Source organism: Aotus nancymaae, unplaced genomic scaffold (genome assembly GCF_030222135.1).
Source record: "Aotus nancymaae isolate 86718 unplaced genomic scaffold, 86718_ANA_hifiasm-v0.15.2.pri h1tg000030l, whole genome shotgun sequence".
NCBI lineage: Eukaryota > Metazoa > Chordata > Mammalia > Primates > Aotidae > Aotus > Aotus nancymaae.
In genome coordinates this window covers 5953421-5968899 of record NW_026988443.1, presented here as the reverse complement: position 1 = coordinate 5968899, position 15479 = coordinate 5953421, and the positions used below count along the sequence as shown (strand labels likewise).

Sequence of the window (15479 nt, the reverse complement as noted above, 5' to 3'; positions counted from 1 at the left end):
ACAGGCCACTACCCAGACTAATAAAAAAGAAAAGGGAGAAGAATCAAATAGATGCAATAAAAAATGATTAAGTGGATATCACCGCAGATTCCACAGAAATACAAACCACCATCAGAGATTACTACAAACAACTCTATGCACATAAACCGATAAATCTGGAAGAAATGAATATATTCCTGGACACTTACCCGCTTCCAAGCCTAAACCAGGAAGAAGTGGAAACCCTGAATAGACCAATAACAACAGCTGAAGTTGAGGCAGCAATTAATAGCCTACCCACCAAAAAAAGCCCAGGTCCAGATGAGTTCACAGCCGAATTCTACCAGATATACAGAGGAGCTAGTACTACTCCTTCTGAAACTATTCCAAACAATACAAAAAGAGGGAATCCTTCCCAAATCATTTTATGAGACTAACATCATCCTGATACCAAACCTGGCAGAGACTCAACAAAAGAAAACTTCAGGCCAATATCCACGATTAACATAGATGCAAAAATCTTCAATAAAATACTGGAAAACTGATTGCAACAGTACATCAAAAAGCTTATCCATCACGATCAAGTAGGCTTCATCTCAGGGATGCAAGCCTGGTTCAACATACACAAGTCTATAGATGTAATTCACCACATAAACAGAACCAAAGACAAAAACCATATGATTATCTCAATAGATGCCGACAAGGCCTTTGACAAAATTCAACAGCCTTTATGCTAAAAACTCTCAATAAACTAGGTATTGACGGAATGTATCTCAAAATAATAAAAGTTATTTACAACAAACCCACAGCCAATATCATAATGAATGGACAAACACAGGAAGCATTCCCCTTGAAATCTGGTACTAGACAAGAATGCCCTCCCTCAACACTCCTATTCAATATAGTATTGGAAGTTCTGGTCAGAGCAATTAGGCAAGAAAAAGAAATAAAGGGTATTCGCTCAGGAAAGGAGGAAGTCAAATTGTCTCTATTTGCAGATGACATGATTGTATATTTAGAAGACCCCATCATCTCAGCCCAAAATCTCCTAAAACATAAGCAACTTCAGCAAAGTCTCAGGACACAAAATCAATGTGCAGAAATCACAAGCATTCCTATACACCAATAACAGACTTAAAGAGAGCCAAATAAAAATGAACTGCCATTCACAATTGCTACAAAGAGAATAAAATACCTAGGAATACAACTAACAAAGAATGTAAAGGACTTATTCAAGGAAAACTAAAAACCACTGCTCAACGAAATAAGAGAGGACATAAACAGATGGAGAAACATTCCATGCTTATGGTTAGGAAGAATCAATATCATGAAAATGGCCATACTGCTCAAAGTAATTTATGGATTCAACCTTATCCCCATCAAGTTACCAATGACCTTCTTCACAGAACTGGAAAAAAACACCTTAAACTTCATATGGAAGCAAAAGAGCATAGCCAAGTCAATTCTAAGCAAAAGGAACAAAGCTGGAGGCATCATGCTACCTGACTTCAAACTATACTCCAAGGCTACAGTAATCAAAACAGCATGGTACTGATACCAAAACAGAGATATAGACCAATGGAACAGAAAAGAGGCCTCAGAGGCAACGCCATACATCTACAACCATCTGATCTTTGACAAACCTCACAAAAGCAATGGGGAAAGCATTCCCTGTTTAATAAATGGTGTTGGGAAAACTGGTAGCCATGTGCAGAAAGCAGAAACTGGACCCCTTCCTGACACCTTACAGTAAAATTAACTCCAGATGGATTAAAGACTTAAACATAAGACCTAACACCATAAAAACCCTAGAAGAAAATCTAGGCAAAACCATTCAGGACATAGGCATAGGCAAGGACTTTATGACTAAAACACCAAAAGCATTGGCAACAAAAGCCAAAATAGACAAATGGGACCTAATTAAACTCCAGAGCTCCTGCACAGCAAAATAAACAATCATTAGAGTGCATCGGCAACCAACAGAATGGGAAAAAAATTTTGCCATCTACCCATCTGACAAAGGGCTGATATCCAGAATCTACAAAGAACTAAAACAGATTTACAAGAAAAAAACAAGCCCATTCAAAAGTGGGTGAAGGATATGAACAGACACTTTACCAAAGAATACATAAATGAGGCCAACAAACATATGAAAAAATGCTCATCATCAATTGTCATTAGAGAAATGCAAATCAAAACCACATTGAGATACCATCTCACACCAGTTAGGGCCTGGTGATCATTAAAAAATCTGGAGACAACAGATGCTGGAGAGGATGTGGAGAAATGGGAACACTTTTACACTGTTGGTAGCAGTGTAAATTAGTTCAACCATTGTGGAAGACAGTGTGGTGATTCCTCAAGGACCTAGAAACAGAAATTCCATTTGACCCAGCAATCCCATTACTGGATATATATCCAAAGGATTATAAAGCATTCTATTATAAGGACACATGCACACGAATGTTCATTGCAGCACTGTTTACAATAGCAAAGACTTGGAACCAACCCAAATGCCCATTGATGATAGACTGGACAGGGAAAATGTGGCACATATACACCATGGAATACTATGCAGCCATAAAAAACGATAAGTTTGTGTCCTTTGTAGGGACATGCATGAACCTGGAAAGCATCATTCTCAGCAAACTGACACAAGAACAGAAAATCAAACACCGTATATTCTCACTCATAGGTGGGTATTGAACAATGAGAACACGGGGAGGGGAGCATCACACACTGGGGTCTGTGTGGGTGGAACTAGGGGAGGGACAGTGGGGGTAGGGAGTTGGGGAGGGATAACATGGGGAGAAATGCCAAATATAGGTGATGGGGAGGAAGGCGGCAAACCACATTGCCATGTATGTACCTATGCAACAATCTTGCATGTTCTTCACATGTACGTCAAAACCTAAAATGCAGTAAAATATATATATTAAGAAAGAAAACAAATGGAAAATTTTTATTAATAATGGAACAAGTACCAAAACCTATATGATACCCTGAAAGCAGCACTAACAGAGATGTTTATAGCTATGGGTGCTTGCATCAAAAAGGAGACAAAACTTTATAAACAACCTAACATTGCAACTTAAAAAATTAGAAAAACAAGAGCAAACCAAATCCAAAAATAGTAGGAAAAAAGAAATAACAAAGATCAAAACAGAAATAAATGAAATTGAAATAAACAAAGCAATACAAAAAATCAACATAACAAAAACTTGGTTTTTTGAAAAATTACATAAAATTGACAGACCTTTAGTCAGACTAAGAAAAAAGAGAGAGGACAAAAATAATAAAATCAGAGATGAAAAAGTAATCACTTAAAAACAAGCAATGAAGAAAGGATATCCTATTTAATAAAAGGTGCTGAGAAAACTAGCTAGCCATATACAGACAATTGAAACTGGATCCCTTTCCTTACATCTTATATAAAAATCAGCTCAAGATGGATTAAAGACTTAAATGTAAAACTCAAAATTATAAAAACTCTACAAGAAAATCTAGGCAATACCATTCAGGAAATAGGCATGGGCAAAAATTTTATGATGAAATCACCAAAAGCAATTGCAACAAAAGCCAAAATTGACAAATGGGATCTAATTAAGTTAAAGAGCTTCTGTACAGCAAAATAAACCATCATCAGAGTGAACAGGCAACCTACGGAATGGGAGAAAATGTTTGCAATCTACTCATCTGACAAAGGTCTAATATCCAGAATTTACAAGGAACTTAAACAAATGTACAGGAAAAAAACAAACAACCCCATCAAAAAGTGGGCAAAGAACATGAGCACACACTTCTCAAAAGAAGACATTTATGCAGCCAACAAACATATGAGAAAAAGCTCAACATCACTGATCATTAGAGAAATGCAAATCAAAACCACAATGAGATACCATCTCACATCAGTCAGAATGGCGATTATTAAAAAGTCAAGAAACAACAGATGCTGACAAGACTGTGGAGAAACAGGAATGCTTTTACACTATTGGTGGTAATGTAAATTAGTTCAACCATTGTGGAAGACAGTGTTGTGATTCTTCAAGGATCTAGAACCAGAAATACCACTTGACCCATCAGTCCCATTACTGGGTATATACTCAAAGGAATATAAATTATTCTATTATAAAGATACATGCACATGTATGTTTACTGCAGCATTATTCACAATAGCAAAGACATAAAACCTACCCAAATGCCCATCAATAATAGCCTGGATAAAGAAAACATGGTGTATATATACACCATGAAATATTTAACACATATTCAGAAAAAAAAAATGAGATCGTGTCCTTTGCAGGGATGTGGTGAAGCTGGAAGCCATCATCCTCAGCAAACTAACACAGACACAGAAACCCAAACATTGCATGTTCTCATTCATAAGTGGGAGTTGAACAATGAGAACACATGGGCACAGGGAGGGATACAACACACACTGGGGCCTCTCAATGGGGAAAGGGAAGGGAGAGCAACAGGACAAATAGCAAATGCATGCAGGGCGTAATACCTAGGTGACAGGTTGATAGGTGCAGCAAGTCACCATGGCACACATTAACAAACTTGCACCTTCTGCACATGTATCCCAGAACTTAAAGTAAAATTTAAAAAAAAGAAAAGAAAAAGCAGTCATTACAACTGATACTGCAGAAATTCAAAGATCATTAGAGGCTACTGTGAAAAACTATATACCAATAAATTGGAAAACCTATAATAAATGAATAAATTCCTAGCCACACACAACCCAGCAAGATTGAACCATGAAGAAATCCAAAACCTGAACAGACTAAGAACAAGTAATGAGACTGAAGCCAGCAAAGTCTAGGGGCCGAGCGAAGTCCCCCAGCAAAGCCTACGACCTGATGGCATCACTGCTAAATTTTACCAAACATTTAAAGAAGAAGTAATACTAATGCTACTCAAACTATTCTGAAAGACAGAAGAGAAGGGAATAATTCCAAACTCACTATACAATACCAGTATTACCCTGATGCCAAAATAAGACAGACACATCAAAAAAAGAAAACTACACACCAATATCTCTGATAAACACCGATGCAAAAAATCCTCAACCAATACTAGCAAAATAAATTCAATGACACATTTTAAAATTATTCTTTATAACAATGTAAAATGTATCTCAGAAATGAAAAGATGATTCAATATATGCAAATCAATCAATGTGATATGGCATATCAATAGAATGAAGAATAACAATCATATGATCACTTCAACTAATGCACAAAAAAGCATTTGGTAAAAATTCATCATCCCCTCATAATAAAAACCCTCAGAAAACTGGGTATAAAAAGAACATACCTCAACACAATAAAAGTCATATACAACAAACCCATAGGTAGTATCATAAGGGGGAAAACCTGAAAGGCTTTCCCCCAAGATCTGGAACACGACAAGAATGCCCACTGTCACCAATGTTATTAAACATAGTACTGGAAGTTCTAGCTAAAGCCACTAAACAAGAGATAGAAACGAAGAGCATCTAAATAGGAAAGGAAGAAGTCAAATGATATAATGATACAATCCCATATTTGGAAAACCTAAAGACGTCATTAAAAAACTATTAGAACTGATAAATTCAATAAAGTTGCAGGATACAAAATCAACACACAAAAATCAGTAGCATTTTTAGATGCCAAAAGTTAACAAGTTGAAAATAAAATCAAGAAAGTAATCTATCTCATTTAAAAGAGCTACAGATAAAATTAAATACCTAAGAATTAACATAATCAAGAAAGTACAAGATCTCTACAATGAAAACTGTAAGTCTTCGGTGAAAGAAATTGAACAGGACACCAAATAATGGGAAGATATTTTATTTTCATAAACTGGAAGAATCAGTATTTTATAAATGTTCATACTACCCAAAGAAATCTACAGATTCAATGCAATCCCTATCAAAATACCAATGACATTCCTCATAGAAATAGAAAAAGAACTATCCTAAGTTTATATGGAACCACAAATGGCCCCGGATTGCCAAAGCTATCTTGAGCAAAAAGAAAGAAACTTGAAAAATCACACTCATTACCTGACTTCAAATTATACTACAACTATAGTAACCAAAACAGCATGGCGTTGCCATGAAAACAGACATATAGACCAACACAACAGGATAGAGAAGCCAGAAATAATTCCACATACCTACAGTGAACTCATGCTTGATTTCATACACTGGGGTAGAACATACACTGGGAAAAAGACAGTCTCTTCAATAAATGGTGCTGGGAAAACTGGATATCCATACGCAGAAGAATGAAATTACACCCCTATCTCTCCAAAAAGCAGATCAAAATGGATTAAAGACTTAAATCTAAGATCTCAACTATGAAACTACTAGAAGAAAACACTGGAGAGACTCTCCAGGGCCTCACTGTGGGCAATCATTTTTTGAGTAATACCCTACAACCACAGGCAACAAAAGCAAAAATAGACAAACGGGATTACATCAAGTTAAAAAGTTTTTGTACAGCAAAGGATACAATCAACAAAGGGAACAGAACACCCACAGAATGGGAGAAAATATTTGCAAACTACCAATCTGACAAGGGATTAATAACCAGAATACACAAAAAGCTCAAACAACTCTATGATGGGAAAAAATCAAACAAATCAATTTTAAAATGGGCAAAAGATTTGAATAGACATTTCTCAAAAGAAGACATACAAATGGCAAACATGCATATGAAAAGGTACTCAACATCATTAATCATCAGAAAAATGCAAATCAAAAGTACAATGAGATACCATTTCACCCCAGTTAACATGGCTTGTATCCAAAAGACAGGCAATAACAAATGCTGATGAGGATGTGGAGAAAAGGGAAACCTCGTATGCTGTTGGTGGGAATGTAAATTAGTACAACCACTACGAACAATAGTTTGAAGGTTCTCCAGAAACCATATGATCCAGCCATCTTACTGCTGGGTATATGCCCAAAAGAAAGGAAATCAGTACATCAAAGAGATATCTGCACGCCCATGTTTATGGCAGCACCATTCACAACAGCCAAGATTTGCAAGCAACCTAAGTCTTTCACAACAGACAAATGGATAAAGAAATTCTGGTATATATACACAATAGAGTACTAATTGGCCATAAAAAAAAATCCCATCCTGTCATTTGCAACAGCATGGATGGAACTGGTGGTCATTATGCTGGCTGAAATAAGCAAGGCACAGAAGAACCAACTTTGCATAGTCTCATTTATTTTTGAGAACTAAAAATTAAAACAACTGAACTAATGGAAATAGAGTATAATAATGATTACCAGAGGCTGGGAAGGGTGGTGGGGCATGTTAGGGTAGAATGTGAAGATGGTGCCAAAAAATAGAATACATAAGATCTAGCATTTGACAGCCCAACAGTGTGGCTATAGTCAATAATAATTTAATTCTATATTTAAAGATAACTAAAACAGTATAATTGGATTGTTTTTAACACAGAGGATAAATCCTTGAACCGATGAATATCCTATTTACCCTGAAGTGATTATGATACATTGTATGCCTGTATCAAAATATCTCATGTACTCAATAGCTGTCATCTCAATATGTATCTCACAGCTGTCATCTCTCACTTTTTTATATACCTACTCTGTACCGAAAAATTAAAAATATACTTAAAAATTTAGTAGAAACATCCCTACACAGTAATGTGGTATACTAGTCTCTACTTCATATTAGTACCTTATTGATGATTTCCAAATTGACTGTTTAAACTATCGACGTGTATGTACGCTGTTACTAATATCTGAAATGTTTTTCTTTACAAATTTATTTTTTTCTTTTAAAACAGGTGGCTATGTGAAGTCTTCCTTGATTCTGGTGATTTTTTAAAATTAATACCTTGGGGCTGCCTTAGTATTTTATTGATTTTTCTACTGCATCTTTACCACCTGAACTTTACATTATTGCTTTACATGACTGTTCCCTTTACTGCTACACAGCAGGGGACAACTTGCAAATCATCTTTGTATAAACAGCCTTTATGTATTTTACTCAGCAATTATTTATTGAGTCCTGCTAAGTGTCAGGCACTAGGGCTTAAAGAATAAAAATGAAGTATACAGAAATGGCTTTTCTAGAGATCATGCTTGAGCAGACCAAGAGTGAAGCTAGCCAGATTAAAAGGGGTAGAGGACAAAAAAGAGTGAGAGCACGCCAGGCAGCAAGAGAGGGAGAGAAGCCTGAATGAGTATTTGTATTTGCCTACAGTAGAGTAATGGACCAGCAGGGCATGACCCACAGTTCGGTAATGCCAGAGAAAGGGCATCCAGGGAAAAGGGCTGAACATGGAGAGTTGGGAAGAAGAAGTCAAATTATAAAATCTTTATGTGGCATTTTAAGATGCTTGGATATTAATGTTCTTAAGAGTGGTCTCTGGTTCTATTTGAACTGGAGATAGATCACTCTAAATGCTAAAATTAATATTCCTAGTTGAATACATTAACACAAGGTGATGGCTCATGTGGACACAGTGGAGGAGATACTATGTAGCAAATTCTCAATGATTCTCATTAATACTTAGAAAGCCAATTCTATAATATATAAAGTCATATGAATTATAAGAAATCACTAAATATTTGATTTTGAAAGGTGCTTTTTAAAGTTATAGTACATATCATTATAACTATTACCTGTGAATTAATAGCTGTAAAAACAAAGCAAGACCAGCTGAATGCGCGCGCACCCGGCGCGGGGGAAGCCGCTGCTGCCCGGAGCAGGAGGAGTGGGAGAGCGCGGCTGGCGGCAGCGGCGCTGGCTGCGACTCCGCCATAGAGCAGGGGGGGCCAGGGCAGCGCGCTCGCCCGTGCGCAGGGAAGGCGCTTGGGGCGGCGGCCGTGGCCGGAGGCGGTGAAAGCAGGTGGGCCGGGCGGCGGCGTCTGTGGCCGTGGCCGTGGCCGGGGCCGCGGTTGCGGCCGTCCCCCGAGTGGCGGCGGCGGCGGCGCCCCCCCGGCGGGAGCCGGTCCCGTTCCCGTCCGGGAGCGCTGGGCCGGGGCCCAGGGGACCCCGGGCCACGGAGAGCGGGAAGAGGATGGACTGCCCGGCCCAACCCCCCCGGATGGAAGAAGGAGGAAGTGATCCGAAAATCTGGGCTCAGTGCTGGCAAGAGCGATGTCTACTACTTCAGTCCAAGTGGTAAGAAGTTCTGAAGCAAGCCTCAGTTGGCAAGGTACCTGGGAAATACTGTTGATCTCAGCAGTTTTGACTTCAGGACTGGAAAGATGATGCCTAGTAAATTACAGAAGAGCAGAGACTGCGAAACGGTCCTCTCAATCAAAATAAGTTTGTGTGCACTTTTCTGCTCTAGCTGCGCTGGACCACTCATCGTTCTGCACCATGGCGTGCGCTTTCAAGACTGTGCTTGCTCATATGCTGTTTGCTCTGCTTAGAATGTGCTTACCCCTTCCCCTCCATCTGGCAAACTCCTACTCATCCAAGACCCAACTCCATCGTCTCCATCTCTGGGAAGCCTGCCCTGCATACTCCAGGCAGAACCAATCCCTTCTTCCATAATGCTTCCCTGGTGCTTTGCCATTGTATTTGTGACTGTTTGTGTGCTTCAGCTAGACTGTGAGCTCCATGAGGGCAGGGACCATGTCTGTTTTTGTTTTTGTATATGTAGCCAAAGCCTAGCACATGGTAGATACTTAATAAATATTTGATTTACTGTCCACCTCACTTGGGAAGTGTATAGTGGTAATAAATGTGTATTAAATAAATAAATTATATATCAGAAAAAAAAAAGCAAGATCTCAACCTAGTTTTCCATCCAGTCCCTAAATTCTAAATATATTCCTGGTACTCACTCTCAAGTTTATGTTAAATACTACCCTAAAACAAAATCACTCTTTCTCCCAATTGTCTTTGTTGTTTCTTTGTTGCTTTGGTTAAAGAAAGAATACAAATGGCCTTCTAGAAGGTGTTCTGTTTGGTTCTAGGTTGCAGAAGGGGAGTAAATACAAAGTACCCAAAATCATTTTTTTAAGTTACAACTCGGGTATTACGAAGCCAAGCAGAGGTACTCTAGGATTGAATTCTCTGTGTTGATTACCTTCTTTGATCCCTTTGTCATCTGATAACTTTGATTCACACAGGTTGTCGACAGTGTCATTCTCAAACATAACTACAGCTCCAATATTCAACTTTTCTTCATCTATTAAGTTTGTCTCAGTTCTGTGGATGGCAACTTCTTTTCTGTCATTGACAGTGATTCAGATGGACATTTATCATCACCTTTCAAATGTTCAGATCTTTTTCAAGTCTTCTTTTTGAGGTTCAAACTAGTAGAATGCCAGTCTGAAAAATACGAAGATAAGTTTTCATTTATTAGGATGTAAATACCACAAGTTTGACTAACTTGTATATATTCCTTCTTCACAGAAGCAGTCCCATGTCTTCTTCTTTCTGAAAAACACACTATTCAGTCAGGGCTTATTATACTTTACACATCCTATGCTTACAAGTCATTTAGGTAAGTCTCAATAGCTATCATCTCTCGCTTTTCTCTACATTTGTATTTTTACTATTACTTACCTTGATTCACTCAGCAATCTCCATTACATATTTTGCCTTCTGTGAGAACTTGGTTTATTAATACTTAAGATTCTTCATATCAGGTTTTAAAAATTCTTAATAATTAAGATTCTTTATATGAATTTTTATTAACAAATTTACATATAGCCATTTTAAATTTAAATATACATGAGAGTATTGTGTTATATGTGTTCTAAAGATATGGGTTTTACAAAAACTTCTAATGAATACACTTATTAAATAAGAAACTAATTACAATGTGATAGTCTTTCCTCCATGCACCTGTATCTTCAGAATTCACTTTTTAATAGGCCTGGGATAAATATCATAAATTTATATTAAAATGGTAGGCTTAAGGGACCTAATTCTTCCCACGTAAAAATAGAGTAAGTCTAGAACCACAGTAGATCCCAAGTGCATAGTGTTATCAGACAGAAAATGAATATATAACAAAAATATTTTCCTATTTACAAATAAAATTATCAAACCTTTTTTAAGACAAGGGAAAGAAAAAAAACATAGAAGTGACAACTTAAAGGCCATTTCATCATCAAGAGCCCATATGTATGGTTTAAAATCATGCTTCAAACTGTGATCTGAGAATCTCTGGAGTTCAAGATCCAGTCAGAAGATCCAAAAGGTCAAATAACACAAACCGTTATTTTCCATTATCATTCTCATTCTCTTAGAAATGTAAAGTGGAGTTTTTCAGAGATGTCATAAGACATAACCTCATAGTTCTAATGGTCAATGGGTTATAGTTCTAATGGCTATTAAAATGTATAACTATGCATGCTTGTATTTTTAAATTTTTAGTTTTAATTTCTAAAATAGTAAGTATCAATAGATATAACCCACTTAAACAAAAGTCTATGGAATCTGCAACCTTTTTTTTTTCCAATATAAACAGGGTTTAATTAAATCAGGTCCAGTCATATGATGGATAACTTAAAATAAGTTAAACCAGAGCTATTTATGTCAATATGGATTGATCTCAGAAATATAATGCTGACCAAATAAAAGAAATTTGCAGAATGGCATGTCTAATATATAACCATTTATATCCAAGTTCAGGACATGAAACAAATTCTAAATATTATTTATGACTATACCCGTATGTAGTAAAATGTTTTAACAGTAAATATAAATAATAAACACCTCATATAGCATGTTGGTTATATCTGTGAAATAATTTTTAATTGTATAAAAGGACCCAAAGCCCAGCAAGTTTCAGAACTGGTGTATTTAAAGACTACCAAATGGGCATTAAGAAATGATTAATTACTTTCTTCATTTTTAATAATCAAAGATAACACACACACAGTTTGCTAATTAGAACATTTGATTGGCTTAAGATCAGTGTAACCACACTATGATCTAATAATTAAACTTAAAAGTGACATGTTAGCTTTTCTCCAGGTAGAACAGAATTCCAAAAAGCATTTTAAACACAGAAAAAATCTTAAGAGTCTCACAGTTTCTCTCTGTGAATCTCTAATATAGGGATTCCAAACTGAGAACTTTAGGGTATCAAAACATAAAAGTTAAAATATCTGAGTTAAAGCTTACATTTTAAAAAATCCTTTTATTTTATTTATTATAGTTTAAGTTCTGGGGTACATGTGCAGAACATGCAGGTTTGTTACATAGGTATGCGCGTGTCATGGTGGTTGGCTGCATCCATCACCCTGTCATTTACATTAGGTATTTCTCCTAAATTATAGATGCGTATGGCTCACCAAATATACATGTATTCATCTATGTAGATAAAGCATACCTTGACATTGTCAAGTGTCTCCTTCATTTTTAATTCCTTTCAAGCACTGAAGAAGACAGGAAGAGTGAGAAATTTTTGCTCCACTTCTCTGACAAGTTTTCGTATTGGAAGTTCATTTTACATTCTGCTTATTTTTAAAATACCTCACTCTTCCTTTTCCTCTACAATGACTTTATTTTACCACTCTCTGCTATATAGGCTTGCTTTGTTTCCCTTCATTTACTACCTGTACACACTGCTTCCCTTATTCTTCATTCCCACTTTGTTCTATTAGACTTTTATTCAAGATGAGGTCTTACTGTGGCTCAGGCTGGCACGCAGTGGCATGATCACAGCTCGCTGAAGCTGCCAGCTCCCAGACTCAGCCAATTCTCCCACCTTAGCCACCTGAATAGCTAAATACAGGTACACACACAACTGTATCTGGCTAATTTTTGCATTATTTGTTCATATGGGGTTTCACTGTGTTGTCCACACTGGTCTGAAACTCCAGGACTCACTGATACTCCCAATTCAGTCACCAAAAGTGATGAGATTGAAAGTGTGAGCCACAACACCAAGCCATCATTCCTTCTTTTACTCACTTGCTCTTCCTTCTTTCCTGACATTTCTCAGATTTCAGAATTTCTTAAATTGCAACCAATAATTCAGCCCCTTTATCGACATTCTCAATTTAATCTGTTCCTGACACGATAAGACTTATTATCATTCCATGTCGCTTTTTATTTATTATGCAATTAATAAGAGATTTATTTGGTGATAAGAATAAATTACTACTTATGACTCCAAATAAACTTTCTAACAAATGACATTTTTTATAAAGTACAGTTTTTACCTGCCACTTGGTCATATAATAAATATTTTGACTCAGAATCTTCAGCCCCAGATAAACGAGCAAAAGACATCCGTGAAAGACACTTAGAGATGCTGTTAAAGCAAATCATAGCAATGTATTTAAATTAAAAATGAAATGATAATGAGTTACACAAAAATGTCGCAATCACTTTCTTTTAAAAATCTGAATTTCTTCTTTCAAATGACTTAAAAATTAAAAAATTATGTACTGACAAGGAAAACATTTCTACAGAGAACTTTACTTAGGCTCTCTAGATCAAGCTTATGTTTCATCTTCATATGGCTATGGCCTCTGTACACTGAGATTGGAAGGCCACAGAAATATATTCACAGACTATACAGTACCTTTATGTGCATATCACAGAAAGAAGCTAACTTAAAAATATCTAACTCAATTTTAAATTCCACATGGAAAATGAAAGGACATTTAAATAATTACATACTATACTTGCTATATTATTATAGCATTAAATATTTTAAAGATTTCTAGTTATATAATTTTTAGTGTTAAAAAGCTTAGCATAATAAACTGTGGAATATGTCATGTTGAATATAAACAGGACATGGTAGAAGCTGCTTTATTTAGGTAAACAAGAGCTTCAAAAAATCTACATCATTTTTCAAAAATTCTTACTGATACAAAGAATGGTTGAATAAAATAATAAAATCATTTAAAAACTTGTCTTTAGGTTATCTTTAAATAAAAGCAAGCAAATATTAGATATAGTAAGCAACTCTCTCCCTATTAAGAAATAACTTCAACAAAGCATAACAAGCCTTAACAAAAGAATAAGAACATTATACATGATGCATCTAAAATGTGCCAGGTACTTAATTTCACATTTTCTTTTCCACACATTGGATCACTATAAAGCAACTGCTTCTACGAGGCCAGGCACTTTCACCTGTTTCCATAGTTGCCTCCTTGGAATATGTCATCATTTGCCATGAAGGTACTCAATGTGTTCAATTTTTCATTTGCCATGAAGGTACTCAATGTGTTCAATTTTCAAACATGATTTCTATTTATTAAAACACCACCATACCACACCGTTCTTATATTCCCACATATCCCCTACTCCCCAGGACTTTCTCCTACAGTGCTCCTTGCAGATCTATACTGGACAATCCAAATGCAGTAGTACGTTCAAGTTCCAGGCATTATCTTTTCAAGTTTCAAGTTGTATATAACTACAGTCCAAACACTTTCTTTCTGAATCTTATTAGGACTTTTACACATCCGGGTCAAATACAGAATCATACATTTGGCTATAAGTTGATGTGGAGTAATTCTTTAGTTTGTAGATGAACTTAACTACAGAACCCAAACTGATGCCTTGTGACTTCTAAGCCTTACATTTTTTGCTCTATGCTACCACTGGCTTCTTACACAAATCTTGCTAATTAGCAGATTAGTACTATGGAGGGGGAACAGCACATAATTACTGTACTTTATGGCATGAAAAAAAAAAGTAATTCCTTATGAGCACACGCTGAAATGAGAAGGTAATATAAACCATCCTCTTTAAGTATCACTCAATGCTTATATTCTAAAATCACAACCACAACAATGACAATAGACAATACCTCAGAATTCAGCATGATTCTGTACCCTCCTCTTCTCCAGCTCCTAATACAGATGTTCTACCTAAAAAATGATATTACAGACACATTCATGAGAACATTTATCACTGTGTATTTTTATTTTATTTTATTTTGAGAGGGAGTCTCACTCTTGTTGCCCAGGCTGGAGTGCAATGGCATGATCTCAGCTCACTGCAACCTCTGCCTCCCAGGTTCAAGCAATTTTCCTGCCTCAGCCTCCCGAGTAGGTGGGATTACAGACAGGCGCCACCATGCCTGGCTAATTTTGTATTTTTGGTAGAGATAAGATTTCTCCATGTTGATCAGGCTGGTCTTGAACTCCCACCTCAGGTGATCCACCCGCCTCGTGCTCCCAAGGTGCTGAAATTATAGGCGTAATCTGAGGCCTGACCTCAGAAGTCATTTTAAAGGGCCGAACATAGTGGTTCATGCCTGTAATCCCAGCACTTTGGGAGACCAAGGCAGGTGGATCACATGAAGTCAGGAGTTCAAAACCAGCCTGGCCAACATGGTGAAACCGGATCTATACTAAACTACTAAACAACATACAAAAAAATTAGCTGGGCATGGTGGTGCACCCCTGTAATCTCAGCAACTTGGGAGGCTGAGAAAGGAGGATAGCTTGCACCTGGGAGGCAGATGTTGCAGTGAGCTGAGATCACAGCATTGCACTCCAGCCTGGGCAACAAGAGTGAAACTCCGTCTCA

General features: G+C 36.8%; 1 protein-coding gene and 1 pseudogene across 2 annotated transcripts in view; one reads left to right on the top strand and one right to left on the bottom strand.

The window, feature by feature from the left end:
• Positions 1–14818, bottom strand: part of LOC105730799 (putative coiled-coil domain-containing protein 144C) — a 52079-nt gene extending 37261 nt beyond the window's left edge. Inside the window, exons 1-2 of one of the 2 annotated variants that reach the window (XM_064382939.1) lie at positions 14755–14818; positions 10054–10298 (exon numbers count right to left, since the gene is read on the bottom strand). In XM_064382939.1, the coding sequence (XP_064239009.1) occupies positions 10054–10123 (70 nt within the window). In that variant the 5' untranslated portion in view covers positions 10124–10298; positions 14755–14818. Of the gene's footprint in view, positions 1–10053; positions 10299–14754 lie in introns of those variants that run through there. The other variant, XM_012472232.2, reaches the window with a different exon arrangement.
• Positions 4779–9515, top strand: LOC105730793 (methyl-CpG-binding domain protein 2-like; annotated as a pseudogene).
• Positions 14819–15479: the final 661 nt, after the last annotated feature.